At 37.2% G+C, this 16,422-nt stretch overlaps 1 protein-coding gene across 4 annotated transcripts in view; it reads right to left on the reverse strand.

Annotated features, from left to right (window-relative positions):
- The window catches only part of LOC126820871 (amiloride-sensitive sodium channel subunit alpha), a 110,180-nt gene that overhangs the window by 24,348 nt on the left and 69,410 nt on the right, over window positions 1-16,422 (reverse strand). For 3 of the 4 annotated variants that reach the window (XM_050549010.2, XM_050549009.2, XM_050549011.2), the window contains exon 2: window positions 16,218-16,400. In XM_050549010.2, the coding sequence (XP_050404967.1) occupies window positions 16,218-16,400 (183 nt within the window). Of the gene's footprint in view, window positions 1-202; window positions 398-16,217; window positions 16,401-16,422 lie in introns of those variants that run through there. The other variant, XM_050549012.2, reaches the window with a different exon arrangement.

Raw genomic sequence — 16,422 nt, forward strand, 5'->3', positions numbered from 1 at the left:
CCACTTAGCCACCGTGGTTCCCTGAGACAATAATGACTATTTCTTCATCTTCACATTTAGGCGTTTGCTTAAATACTTAGAACACACTTTTATCAACGGATACTCTTCAGCTTTAAAGTTGCAATATCATGTTTTTACGTTATATTTCTAAAATTTATTACAATAAAGCCTTAAAATAGATGGTATCTATAAACAGTCCTACCTTGTTAAAGAATAATCCTATTAATCCTATAATTCACTATTGCCAGTTGAGAAATTGGCAAAAATATCATTTTCCTCTTCAAATTCAAACGTTTGAAGATTTGAGGTAATTGTGAGAAAATTGTGTTATTATTTCCGGTGTAAATGAGTTTTAAGTGTGAGAATGACACCTATGATCGTATAATAGTGAGTTGACAACCTATTGAGCAAAAGACATAGAAATAATTATGTTTTGACTTTCTTAGAAAATATGAAATTGTAACTTAAATTATGATATTTGAGAAGTTTAATATTAAGTTATAGATACAAGTAGGAAATAATCTGGATCAAAGCTGAATATTTCAATGACCCTTAGCAATGTAAACCAGAGAGTAAATCTGTTTCCAATTACGTACGCGTAAAGTAAGGAAATTAAATTAAATTTTATAGCGTGGCTGGTTTCGCCATGTAATTACGTTTTCGATTCATTCAATGTGTGGATTTGGTTTTGAAGCTTAAAGGACAATATTGGTGTCAGTCATTATCACATGTGATAGAACTGTGTTCAACACGTTACAAATATAGAGATCATTGCTACGATAGATGCGTAATGAAGTTTTTTTGTTTTTTTTAAAAAAGGGACGTAATCTAGAGATAACCTAGGGCAATGGATATCACCCCTTTGCTGCTTTTTGTATAACCATATTTTATAGGCCAATATGAAAAGGGTCGAACACATGTTTTAAAAACCTAGAGTTAATCTTGCAATACCTATCTGATTACAATATTGATCATTTAAAAAAAACTTATTAACTTGTGAGAAAAGTTGTGTTACCATTTCATTTGATAATTCAATATTCCCCATAATAAAATATCTATATTAATAACAGGATAATCTGATAAACTATTCATTAGATCCACACGCATCACGTCATACGCCATGCAGGAAATACGGTTTAGCATGTTCTTTAATTTACCACTGAAAATTTAAGATCATTTACACGTCAGTATGTCATAAATAATTTTTGTAACGAACTAAAATCATGACCCATGCTATGAATAATATTTTCAAGTCTATTACCTTTCTATTAATAATGTGGAAACTTAGTTATTTGGAAGATTAGATGCTAGTTGAATTCTTAATGAGGTTCTCTAATAATCTTTTGATAGAAAGACGATTCGTGTTATATACCACCTACCTCACCCCCCATCACCTTTTCGTTTGACATTTTAGTGGAATGTCTATAAACCATAAGAAAGTCTCTTCGGGTTAAAACCGTTTACTATAGTATCATTATATTGTCCATTTTTGTCAATTCTGTATAAACCTGCAATAGCCTTCGTTTTCATCTATTTTATCCGCCTTTACAGTTCTGGTAATACTACCAGGGACGTCCCTACTCCCACGCAACCGTTTGAACCGATCCAAACAATTAAGGCGGCCATTGTTCTTCGAATTGGCATTATGAAATTGGACTTAAAATCGATTCTCTGAAGAATCTAAAAGTTTATTATCATCCTTTAAATATCGCCATTACGAGTACTTCTGTCACTTAGAGATTGCCGAAGTGTGTTTGAACACTGTTAACACTATAACCCAATCTACTGACTTGCTAATGGCTAACGGCGAAGTGGCTACCCCAACACAATGCATCCATTATTGTTAGCTAATTAAACAGTTCCTGTTTTAAGAAATATCATTCTTTATTTTCAAACGAAAGTTTCAGGTTACACCAGGGTGACTAGATGACTTAATTAACCTCACGGGAACATTATGTTTACATTATAGCGTAACAATAAATTAAATAAATGAGTTGTGTCTAGTGATATAAAAGGTGTACAAATACCTCGTTTGCTGACTGAACAGTATCAACCAGAAAGTGGAGATCAAGCTATGGGGTGAAGCTAAATCTAGAGAAAGGGTGTGAATCGAGAATAAGGATTTAAGCTAAAGCTATAAGGTGTAGCTAAAGCTACAACAGGGAATTAAAGCTAATGCTACAACATGGAGCTAAATCTAAAGCTTCAAGGTGAAGCTAAAACTATGGCTACAAGGCGAAGCTTAAACTAAAGTTACAAGGTGAAGCTAGAACAAGGATATGAAGCTAAAGCTAAAACTTGAAGTCAAAGCTAAAGCTACTCGGGCTTGCTGGAACGTTCTAAGCCTATCTGTGAAAGAGCTGTGCAAAGTCAATGGTTTCCATTTATTTTTCTACATAGTCCCCTTTAAAGTGTACACACTTTTGCAAACGATGTTGCATGGTCTGGCTGCCGGTCAGGAAGAAATTTTCTTCGACTAACCACGTTTACATCATTACTAGGACACTGACGAACGGCTAGTTCCATTTCATTTTTGGAAACAGGTCGAAGTCATACAAGGCCAAATCGAGCCATAAAATTACGAGGACCTGCTTAAAAATAGCACAGATTGTCACGGGACGTCAAGAATCTGATACGTTTCTGATCCGCTTTGGCACCCATCTTGCAGTAACTTTTGTCTGTACCAAATCCTCGCATGAAAGATGCCCACAACACTTGCAATATGTCGAGTAGTCAATCGTCGGTTGCCTTCACCATGTCATGCACCCGGGTAATGTTCTGTTGAATGGTTGCTGTCGATGGGCTTACAGGACGTGGGTCATCATCAAGACTTTCTCTGCATTAGGCCTTTCAGTTGCAAGTATTCGATGACTGCCCTACGGTTAGTTTTTATTTTTCTATTTCTGCTGTTTTCAATGGGTAGGTTCACAAGATGGTCTGGTACGAAGACAATAATAACACTACAGTTGCAGTTCTCATGTTTATTATTCATTCAATGATTCTAATTGTTGGTGGCAAAAGCTTGTTTGATCTATCATTTTCAGGCATAGAACGTTCCAGTCAACCCTCGTACAATGTGGGGCTAAATCTAGACGCCAGTCGGAAGTGTTACTTTAACACAAAAATCATTACAAAGGTAGAATAGACTCTCGATCGACATTAGGTTCAATTAATAAATTAAATATCCCAAGCCTTACATTATCCATTGTGATAGACTGGTATTAATTTGATAAAGTAACCTCGGTGATTTAACTGACTTATGTTACATCCCAATGGGCAGATCTTTGGATGTCAAAGGTATAAGATTAGGAATATTGAGCAATACCTATTGAAACATAGACTATATATATTTGTGGCCTTTGGGAAATATCTTTGCATGGAATTGTGTTAGTAGGCAACTATCAAAATGTCCTAGAAGGCGGGCGTGGGTGGGGTGGAGTAGAGGAGCAGATGTGTCGGGGGGAAATATATCATCCATGAAACAGTCAAACAAAAAATCATTACACGGACAATAGGCACCATGTTCACAATTACTGATCGAACCGAAAAACTAAATGTAAATAAATAAAGCCTTTCCACAATAGTGGAATTCGTCTTAAAAGGGTACTTTATAATAAACTGGTATTCGAAGGGCAGGACAATAAAACAACCGCCGTGCCAGTGAACACCGCGGTTCAGCTCAGTTCTTCAGTATTGTTATCCTCTGCATACAGAAAAAAAGTCATTCTTTTTTATTGAAAAGGACAATTAACTGGTGGTTAACACAATAGATAACATTAATGAGGTTTTATGAATGGATAGATTGAACGAAAAAACCTACACGCTGGAGATTTAGTTCTCATGAGAATCCTTTTACAATGGTCTTTCATGGACATATTTAGCTTAAAGTATAAAAGGCCACTGTAAAACAGATTCTGACAGCCAAATATTAGGCTGAATATTTATATTGACAACCGGATAAAACATTGTTCTTGTTTCTCCTATAAGAGAAATGTCTGATTTTAATGATAAACCCAGTTAAAATGGGTACTTATACATTCCAACCGTCCGGGTATTGGCATTTCCATCGTATGTTTCATTCAATTGTTCCATCAGAATTAATGATACACTGGAAAACTTCAATCATTTCCGACTTCTGAAACCCAATACTAAACATTCACCGTATTTATTGGCGGGTGTCATGTGTGCTTGTTATTCTTATAACTTTGAGTCTTACTTAAAATCACCCAACCCTTAAAATGTATCAATGTTCCGAATGAGGCGTGTAGTATAACGTAGTAAACTGTGTTAATCCTGAGAATCGTTATTATTGTAGTAAAGACATAAAAATTAAAAAAGGAGGGACGCGCATCTCCTCCGCTGTATCCGCAACTGTATCAATGAACTTAAAGCTGAACTCCGATTACAAAACTACAGAAATAATTAAATAAAAAAAGGTAACACCCTAAACGACCGCCATACTTGTTTTAAATTTGAAGAACAAACATGGCGATCGCTTAGGGGTAACAAAAACACAGGCAGGTCACGCCCACATCCAGTGTATCCCGTGTCAAGCAAACTGTCCATATCCAGTTAGCCAGTCAACTACCAATTACTTCTGACTGATCGAAGTTCTTTCACTATCACTACTATCAGCTGACTAAAAATCCTATTGCTACACAATTAGTATGTCTGATCAGGTACATATTATTTTACTAATTAGATGAAATAAGCCAAGGTAATTGGTAGTTGACTGGCTAACCGGATGTGGACAGTTTGCTTGACACGGCAATTACTGGAAATGGGCGTGGCCTGCGTGTAGGGTGTTACCTTTTTTATTTAATTATTTCTGTAGTTTTGTAATCGGAGTTCAGCTCTAATGAATCACCCTGATAGATGTAGCGCCTGCAAGTCTAACTGATCTACTTTCAACTGAAATATAACAGATAGTACATTTCATAATTATTGACAGCTGGTGACCAAACACGTAAACATGTGGTCTAAAGTATCAATATTATATTATGAACGTAGATTGCCAGACAACTTAACATACGTCCAGGAGCAGAGTCGATGTTCAGTCTGGTTTCAAATGCTTGTCATTAGACGCGCACTTCCACTCCATGTATCCATCCAGACAAATCTAGAGCCTGTATGTCTAATCGAGCTTATGTAATTTCAATTGAAAACAAGCCAATATTGAGGCTGATGTCCATCGCCGATATCTCAAAATAAATAGATGACACATACTAATTAGTTAAGTTAACTGACAGCCATGGTTCATCACTCTCCATCAGTTAGAATCAAACTTATTTTGACCCAAACCATCGACCAATCAAATTGCTTAGCTCTGTTTAGCTGTAGCGTAAAATGTTGTTTATTGAACTCAGTTAAGACATTCTACCTAAATTAAAATCAGAGTTGTTATGTGTCAAGTCTTGGCCAATCAAATAGTTTATCGCTTCTTAGCCTAAGCAGAGAATTATCATCATCGAACTTAGTCAAGGTGTTGGTATAATGCTCATTATCGAACTTAGTCAAGGTGTTGATATAATGAAATTATACACCCAAATTTCATCACCTGAATAGAGAATGCTGAACAATAACTTAAGTGACATTGAAATAAACATCCGATCATGACTTACAATAGTATGATAAAAGTTTTAGGAAATATTCCCGATTTTATTGGATTGTTTCCCTTATTGTTACTGTTAGTTTGAGTGAAGCTGGTATCATTACCGTCAGATCCATTCGCTTGATTTGTTATATAGAGAATCTCCTACGAGTCTTTTTTTGATATAAAAAATATCAACACTCGTCGATAAAGTAATTAAAAAACTCGGCAAAAGACGAATAGGAGATTTTATTTATCACCCAATCTTTTCTTACATGCACAAATAGATAAATATAATTCTTTGCTATAGATTTCACTTTTACTGAAACTGATAACATAACGGCGTAGTGATACATCTTTTTTTGACAGCAGTTCAACCACTGCAAAGTCCTTTATATTGACCCAGTGTTTCCATCAAGATCAATTAAATAAAAACAGTTCATTTTAAATAAAAAAAAAGAAGTTACTTTTAATAAAAAATGAACTGTTCTTTGAAAATAAAAAAAAAGTAGTTCCCTTTTAACTGGCCAATCAAATTCATGTAAGTTGTTATAGCTTGTAGCAACTTTGTCCAATGGTGATTATTTGTGTATTGTACGTTGCACGAACCATTGAATAGACTGTAGAATTCGACAATTCCCCTAATTTGCATGATATAAATTGACAGGCATTGACAGGGGATTTCAAACTGCGATGTCATTTTACAGAACTTGTTTAACAAAGAAAGTGATAATTTCCGCAAAAATAGAAACGATACAGGTTTCTACTGGGATCAAATTGGTAAGAATTCCGTCGATTCATCTCCCATAGGCAAATTGCGTGTTCACTCTCATCCACAAAATCGTTTGCATAATTAAGAATGATCTGCCGTTACTGCTCATGTTAAAGGCACTGTCCACAAAGCAATTTACGTTTCTAATCAGAAGACTAAACCGAGGTGTAAAGAAACTTGGATATGTAATGCTTAATTGACTTGAAGCATTGAGAGAGAGAGGGGGGGGGTAACGTTCACATGTCACACGCTAGGTCATTTTGGTACTAACTATGGAACGATTCAGTTTAATAATTCGCTTGTGCGGAGGTTTTTTATCGCAGTGCAGTGACAGTAAACCTGAGGAAACGGAGAAACGCCAATAGATTGTGCAGGCGTCATCCTACTCCTTGTCACGTACTAACTGGTAATTGAAACCACGGCACCTGATTAAAATGGAGACCCGCCTCCTCCTCTGCCCGGTACCACTCTACAAACCATAACAATATGCATATAAGCTGGTTTAAATAGTTTATAGCCATGCGTTAAAGTAAAATATTGCACATAACTACAACTTTTTTTATAATCTATAACGTGATATGTAAAGCATTTTTTCTTGGGTTTTTTTTTGTTTTTTTTATTACACTTAACGTAATTTCCCGCTTGCCTCTCTCCTACGATGCTGAATATATAAAGTTCTTGCATCCACAAAACACAATGAATTCATCCCTCCTTTTTGAAACAAACTGCATTGGTCACCTATAATATGGTATGTTTTAGGAAGGGGCGGCTTGTTTAGTGGGCTATTTTCATTGTTGACTATAGTTATGATTGCCAGTGTTTATATTAATCAGTTAGTCAAACAGCGAATTCAATATAACCAAAACCTATCAATTTCTGCCTTATCAACAGCTCGCCAGAACTGTATGTCCACACTTTCCACTATGGCACTATGTGAATCGAACAAAATACGGCCTCGTATAGTAATGAACGCAATAGATCTAACCGTTCTGTAACAGTCGCAACAGTGCTTTATAAAGCATCAGGAAGTAATTAGCAACAACAGTAATAAAACAGACGGGCGTCTGAAAATAATGCCGTTTACATTTTGCCGCGACAGGCGTTCTCGGGAATGTTCCAGCCTGCGATAAAATTCAAGAAATTAGTACCTTTTACATTACAATACAAAAACCGTATATAGAACCGCTCCTCTTACGCAAAATGTGGAACTCCTCGCAGAAAACCTAACAGCCCCATTAATGACATCACGATACTATGTTAATGTCGTTTATTAATAGTATGTATTGCCCGCTGAGATATTGGTCAAGCTTACATCGACGCATATGCAAATGAAACGTTCTCAGAACAGTTGACACCATGAAAATGAAAATGGGCCATTGGTCCAGATTGAAACCGTTCTCAGAACGGAACGCTTACATTACACTACTCAAAATTTAACCCACCATTACTCCCGTAATGACTTGAACTGAGTAAACGGGGGGTCAGCAAGTTCAAATGATTGGAATGTTTCGTGTATCCTGGTCGTGAATTGATTGATGATTGAAAATCATTAGTTTTTTCCAATAAATATGGCACTGATATAATTTGAACATTAAGTAATCGATTAATGTTTTAGATAAGGTAATTCATGAGTGCAATTGGATTAACGAACTATTTATTCGTTGCTCGTTATATGTTGTGTTAGTAGCAGATGCAAGTGTAATCTATTAAGGATGATTAATGTTGAGTTTGTATACCTTGTAAAGGTATATAGATTGAAATCACACGTGCATTAAATATAATCTACTCTCGATAAGATCGAATGCTCTAGATTTTCAACAGATTTAAATAGGATTAGCAGTTAATGATTTAATTTAAATATGGATAATCGAGACTTTCTTATCGTAACAACGGTAGCAATGCCAACCGTGACCACGATGTTCTGTAATCGACGATAACTCCGCTCAGAATGAAGTAAATTCAGTTTCTTCGTATATTTAATTCTGAGTTGTTCGTCATAAGATTATAGCATTACGACGCCAATTCCCGAAGCGGTTTATCATTAGTGTGAAAGGGGCAGCAGCAGTTGTAGCTAGGGATTCACATCCCAATAATTACGACGCCAATTCCCGAAGAGGTTTATCATTAGTATGAAGAGGAGCAGCAGCAGTTGTAGCTAGGGATTCACATCAACTTCCATCGAAGGTGATATCGCAGACAAATGTAATTTGCCTATGAGGCATGCCATGATTGAAATAGAAATCAATGCTGCAATCCAGGTAAATAATGACACAGTCGTGTAACCTGAGATCTGGTAATTAGTGTAACCTTATCAGGACCCTGGAGTGGTGGCCCGTACACAGATGCCGCCTGAACCACATTACTCATCCAGTTGATCAAACCTAATTATAGTATGTAATAATCGTTATTCTAATCATTGTTCAATTTGATTTAGGTCAAAAACAAGTATACTGATCTGATCTGATGTATTATTTTTATTATCAAGCCCAATACAAATCCTCCCACAAATCGGATCAAAATATAAAATCGACCATGTTTTTGATTGTTTTGGACCTAAATCAAAAATGTCTTAGCCATTTTAAGAAAGAGTGGGATTGATATTAGTAGCAAGGTAAAATTCATAAGTGTTCGTTTTATGCATAAGTATAGTCATCTTGTGAAAATGTACTATATTGGAAGTTGCTATAAGAGAGAACCAGTGGGGTATCTGGTACTACTTGAAATGTGATAGTCAAAATTCAAGAACAAACTACAGGATATCCAAATGTACATAACACATTGCTTCAGAAATTATTTGAATTAGAACCAGTCTGTGATTAGTATCAGTCTGTAATTGGATTTGGGAGCCACGGTGGCTAGGTGGTTAAGACGCTGGCTCGCTAGTCTGGAGGTCGGGTGTTCGATCCCTGCAATGGCCGAGAAAGTTCATCCAGATTTTCCGACGTGGTTTCCCCTTGTCGGTGGTGCAGAACGGAGGGCCTGACAAGGACAGTTGTCTAGTCGTTCGGATGGGACGATAAACCGAAGTCCCGTGTACACATTAGCTTGCACGTAAAAGATCCCTTGGCAGTTAGAATGCGATATAAGAGTAGGCGATAGTGCCGCTGCCCGGGCAAAATTTCCCGCATAGCACACTGTATGGCGTATGCCCGTCTTCATTAGCCCAGTATAGGAGCAGAACAGTAGGACGTTAAACCCCATTTCATTTCATTTGTGATTGGATTTACTATTGAGTGTGTGGGCGGAGGGAGATATTTAAAAAAAATACGGAGGCTAATTGTCAGAAACAAAACAAAAATTAAATTCTTAAATAAGATAAGGTACAGTTTGAAAGTATTGTTTCTTGTCGTTTGGATAGGAAGAAAAACCGGGGTGCCATGTATGCCATTGACAGCACGTTAAAGCATCCCCCCTCTGCCAATTGGAAATCGAAATAGCACAATACGTGGTATTATTATCCGGATCGGGGCAGAAAGATGCTGCAACACGGGTGACGTGAAAAAAGAAAATAGTCTTCAACATTAAATGAGACGGGCATACATCATACAGTGTGCTATGAGTCCCTCCACCCTGTCCCACTGACAAGGGGGAACCACGCCGGTAGATCAGGATGAACACAGAGACCAAACATGGAATCTTCAGGTTAGCGAGCCAACGTATACGTTCCATTACATCCTAATTAGCCTTTAGCGTCAAATTGAAATGTAATTTAACGTCTTTCATCAGGCCCTGTTCTCTGATTTCACATTGCATGTCATCACTATGCAGTTTCGTGACAGAGAACAAACTGTGGAATGTCCCTTGACGAGACAATTCTCTGTAGTCATCAAGTTGCTACATTAACTATACCTTGTACTGTACTAACTGATTATGGCTGGATTACATAGTTTCCCTCCAATGAGAGGATATGATTCCCTTAAACCCATATCTGACCACCCGATCCACATTGCCCATCTAGGAAAGTTCTGAAAAACTGGGAGCCGCAGTGTCTCAGTTAGTAAGACGTTAGCTCGCTAACTTGGAGGTCTCATGTTCGATCTTGGCGTTTGCCGAAAAAATTCATCTGCATTTTTCGGCGTGGTTCCTTCGTGTCAGTGGTGCAGGACAGAGGACTTGCACGGCAGTGTGTACACGGGACCTCGGTCTTTCGTCCCACCCGAACGACTATACGTTATCCTTTAAAGGCCCAATACCACTCTTGTTGTAACTGAATAATATGTCCCAATCTTTATTCTGGTCAACAAATTGTACTATTTTACAATATTCCAATTAATTGGTGATATAAATTTCATCTTAACACACCTAATTTAAAAAATTGGAAAAATTCAACTAAATGATTTGAAAAGTCTGACGTAAAGCTTTTCAAATGTGACTTGGATTTAAAAATATTTTTGAACCTTCTGGACAAGTAAAATAGGATTTAATGGATAATTTAAACAACAGGTAAGACACTAACACATCTAGTACTTAGAATAAGGCTATTTTTTATTTTCTGGAGCTGTCAAGCCAGGAAGAGTGTTATTGTCCCTTTAACAGCAGTGCACATTTTCCCTCATAGCACACTGCATGGCGAATACGAATGGAACGTTAAAACACCATTTCATTTCTTAAAGAAGAGGTGTCGATGCAAAAATAGGGGTCAGATCATTTGATAGCGGTCTACTGGTTTCCCTCTCACTAATGGGGTTAAATTATTCGGTGTATTTTATGACGTTTTAGAATTATCACATCTTTAAAGAACGACTGCCTAAGTTTACCATGTAAATATTTAATAATACCAATTAATTTGATAATAAACATTAGATAAAATAAATTACTTACTGTCTACCTCGATAAAGTTGTGTATCCACAATTGATGGAACGCCATGCATTGACGAATTTTTGGCGTAATGAGTTAATAATTTTTTTACGGGTGTGGGTTTCTTCTCGGTATCATGAACTTCATCTTCCGACATTTTGTTTGCTTATTTCGTATGCCTTATAAACTGCTAAAATCACTAAAGTCAATATGAGCCAGCTGAACATTATGCATGATAAGATATAGCAAAACAACTGTCAACTGTAAGCCAATAGTTTTGGGTTTTATAATTATTAGGCCTGCAGCCAAAATTTCTAGCGTGAAGTTCCGCTACATGGTCCGCTAAACAAGCTATACATTTTTGGGAAGCTTGTAACACCAGGAATCCCATTTCGAGAGTTTCAAGAAAAATGTTTGCAATAACTCGATTTTGGGTCTGGGGAAAATCGACATAATTGTCAAGTAAATGCTATATTTATACTAATATTTCTGACTTAAAATAATATCTTCAGGAAAGAATATGGTAATGATTGAATTTTGATTTAAACAAAAATGCAGAAAACATAATGGACCACGGAACTTACGGAATTTTGGAAATCCATTAACGGTACAACCCCTAACCCAAAAATTATTTCTACTCTAAAATCTGTAAATCTTTTTTTCAGATAGGACTTGAGACTAAGTTCTAGCAATATATAAATTGAAACAAAGCATCTATATATGTGTAAAGTTTTCACTAAAATAGATGTGGCCGAAACTAAATAATACTGTAATGGGAGTGACAATATTGTAATGAAGGGAAGAGCAATCAAATGGTGTTTGTTTAATGCCTTACTATTTGCACCAACCAATATAAGGAAGATGAGTATACGCCATGTATTATAGTGGGGAGTGCAATCAAAACCACGCACCGTGACTTACTGACTTCATGATCTGACGAGCACGCCATGGACCCCTGGGGGCAAAGTAAGAACCATATTACTTACCATTGGCTACCCCAATATACACATCGAAAGGAATTCATAAAGAAGTAATAGAAATCCTACCATTTCCTTCGATTGCGGAGTCAGAACCAAAGACAAGAAAGGCAGTAGGTACGTTCCACTGTGCACCAGTGGGAGAGAGAGAAATGGAGTTTAACGTCCACTCGACACAAACTGTCATTTCGGGACTAACATATGGTTCTATTTTATTTCAATAATTCGCTTGCGCGTAGGGGTCTTTAGAAGTGGGGGGGAAACCGGAATACCCGGAGAAAACCCACGAAATTGGACAGGCGACCCTACTACTTGTCACGTACAACCGGGGATTCGAAACCACGCCAGTCGACACAATGACAGACCGTATGGTATAGCGCACATTCACTAACCATCCCCCCACCCAGAGGATGGGTGCTGGCGGTTACCTCTTTCCCTCACATTCCTGCCAAAACTGGACTTGTTCCTCAATCAGGACTTTTTAATTTGGCAAGTTTATTATTAAATATTTGTCTGGGATATCACCCATCGGTGGAAGCAGGTGTTAACTCCCAATAGCGAACGAACCATCGCCACATTTTAATTCAAGCTAATACCATGTGTATTGCTCATCCGGCTTGCATAATAGATAAGTGTTTGTCAAAATGCATAGGAAATGTATTACGCTTACAAATATTAACACATCAAAGGTAATTACTCTTTAAGTAATATACATGTAGCTCCTTCAGAAAACTGTAAACTAAGATGAAAGTGTGGTAAAAACAAAACTGTATTGCTTGTGGGCGGTGCACTAAGTAGAATTTGTTTTGACTGTACGGAGACGAATTAATCAGTAGATGAAATAACAGCACGAAATATAATTTGATCAATCATGAAAGCCACCTGTTGGGCATTTCTATGAGCATTATCAACGCTAAGAGAAATGAAATGAAATGGGGTTTAAAGGCCTACTGTCCTCCTTCGACTGGCATTTATAATGAAGATGGGATCAGAGCTTACTTAGAGTCTAAAGCTATTTCGGCGCGCTGCTCAATATCGTTGTGGACTACACCAGGACCCTGTTTCACAAAAACTTAAATCTCCTTGAAATCGTCTTAAACTAAATATTTCATCCTAACTTAAAGGAGCTAAGTCACTAATATTTGGGATCTAGAAATTGACAAAAATGGGTCGCAACACATCTAATAATGTAATATGAGTGTATATAAACTGATTTACATTCAATCTTTTCCGTTTTTACTCTAATTTCTATCCCGTCTTCATTAGCCCAGTTTAGGAGCAAAACAGTAGGACGTTAAACCCCATCAGTTATATTCGGCGAAATACGCCAGAAGTCGAGATCGAATGGCAATCTCTAGGGTCTTGTTATTCCAGTCTACACCGATAGTATTTATTGCGCATGCTCTCCAGATAAGAATATAAAGTTACCGTTTGACATGACTTGTGGAATATGCATAGCCTCGTTCTTCGAGTCTCTTGTTACAAATTACGCTGAAACGCATTATGGTACACGATACGTGTACCAATGGTGAAATGTTTATTTTGTCTTAAATATTGGATATCAGAAGCCCATCTTTTCCCTGTAAGATCACAACATCAATATTGAGTTAAATTGACAAATAAATCGTGTTTTCATTTCGAAGACTTTGGATGATATTGAGTTAGAGACTTAGCTACTTTAAGATAGACGAAGACGAGATTCACAAAACGATTTTAAGCATTTCAGTTAAAATCCACTAAAATAATATTTTAAGTTAAAATTTTATCTTAACTTAAAATAGTCACGACATTAACAAACATTGATTTATATAGGGCTACGTTGTTAGATTTATTGCAACATATTATTATTACTTCTTAATGAAGGCTTACGTTAATAAAACAACATAATTAAGAGAAATTTTAGGGCCAAAGCTAATGTATCATTTTAATTGAGTAAGTTAGATAGTCACTTTGGCATTTTCAAAGTATCATTGAAAGGGTCAATAAGGATGACATTTCAAATCTATTTATCTAGGCATCGGAACATTGGATAATTGGTGTATTAGTTTCAACAAAGTTGCTACATACTTTTAAAATTCCGACAAAAATTTACAGCCTAGGCAACCTTCGGTTATCGGGATTTCTTGACTATGGTCGAACTAACTGAATCCGAATTTCATTTAGTCCGAACCTTAGTCCGAAAATACTGAACCATGCTATTGTGGCATGGTTGGAGTAGTTCTAAGATGCCGGTGTCGATGAAACGAAAGTGTTGAATATGTAGAGAGAATCTATTTTTGTTAAGTATATGATTTTAAGAAAGCTTGAATGAAATTTAAATGGTTGCTACTTCTATGAGCAGATATTTTTATTATCCCGTTTGTTATGTCTTAATTTATGTAAGTCTAAAAATTACGCATTATTTCAATATTTGCGCTATGCAAAAAGTAAAGTCAAGTTACAAGGAATTTTGTCGTCTTTAAATTAATTTGAGTCGCGCAAATTTAACTTCATGAAAGTATTATTTGTTTATTAAACTATATAACACAGCCATTCATTATCCTTCATGGAGAGATGTATAGACCTTCCTTGGGGTTAAGGGTTTTTTTTTTTTCAGGGTTATGGTAAAATGACATCACCATGTCCCTGGGGACAGCCATCTTTGAATAGACGATGGTCCAGACCATTAGCGTTCGGTTTCTAGTTCCAACCACTAGTCGTGAAAAAATTATTACCGAAGGTCGCTCTGGATTAGCCGTTTGGGTCACAAATATCACATGTTTGTGACAATTCTCAATAGTTTCTGTTATCCATTACATTGCGTGAGTGTAGCTTTAAACGCACAACACATAGCATAACAATTTGAATTCAAATAAGTAATTCTATCATAAATAGTGAAGATTTGGTGACTAAAGCCTAGCTCACAACACGCCGTATGTGTTTTAACACGCACGGGTCGCAGGGTTTAGAGGATCACCGTGGCTAAGTGGGTAAGACGCTGGCTCGCTAACCTGGAGGTCGGGTGTTCGATCCCTGCATTGGCCGAGAAAGTTCACCCAGATTTTACGGCGTGGTTCTCCTTTGTCAGTGATGCAGGACGGAGGGCCTGACAAGGATAGCTGTCTAGTCATTCGGATAACACGAAAAACCGAGGTCCCATGTACACATTGGCATGCACGTAAAAGATCCTTTGACATTTGGAATTCGATATAAGAGTAGGCCGTAGTGCCGCGGTCCGGGGCAAAATTTCCCTCATAGCACACTGTGTGACGTATGCCCGTCTTCATTAGCCCAGTTCGGAGCAAAACAGTAGGACGTTAAACCCCATTTCATTTCATTGTCGCAGGGTTTGGTAGCTCGCAGACCAGCCGCAAGAAACCGTCCAAAAGTTTCTACGGTCAGTCTGCGATCTTCTACAATGCCGAACACACGCAAGTGACGCGTAAGTCTTACGCACGGGTTTACTAAAAATTCCCCCGTAGACTGCCCGTAGTAGCACGTAGGGCGGGGTTGTGAAATCTCGCCAGATATCGCATCGCATCGCCCTGCCCATAGCTTTCCTTACAATGATTAAAATTTGTTTGCTATAACGAAATACTATAAGCATTTAAGTATGGACATGGTCTCCATACATGGAAAATGACGTTTGAGCACTTGCGAAGTCGTGCGCAGGCTAATTCTGGTTAGGTGGCCATATTATTTTTTTTTTTTTTTTTTTTTTTTAAACGGACATAAATATCACGTGGCCGTTGAATTTGATCAAATTAATTGTACGGTAGGCATCATCTTTATTTAAATGATAATTGGTTTATTATATATTAAACTATGTACCGTTTACATTGTGGGCAGTTTATTTGGAAATTTAAGGGACTTGTAGAGCCTTTACGGTTTTGTAATCAAATGATTACAAAACTTGCTGAAAGAAAGTCCTTATAACCTCCACTACTGTGGCTGGAGGCAAGACGAAATACATCAGTTGCGAATTATTTCTAAACAACGTGGATTTTTTTCCGGGTTACAACACTAGTGTGCTAGCAAATTTGTGTATCACATGATTGGGTAGTTCTACCCCTGAATATCTTATTAAAATAAAGAACTTACTTCCTTCCTCGGTATAATTTAGATCCCACTATGGAGGGAACCCCGTGCATGGTCGAATGTTTGGCATAGTGAACGAGCAGGTCTCGCACTTCAATCGCAGTTTTACCCTTGGTTTCTGTGACTGTATCGTCGTCTTCCTCCACGTATTTCTTCATCTTTTCTTCTGGCCCTACTGACTGAGACCTAGAATTATACAGAGACGGGC

Source organism: Patella vulgata, chromosome 5 (genome assembly GCF_932274485.2).
Source record: "Patella vulgata chromosome 5, xgPatVulg1.2, whole genome shotgun sequence".
Taxonomy (NCBI): Eukaryota; Metazoa; Mollusca; class Gastropoda; family Patellidae; genus Patella; species Patella vulgata.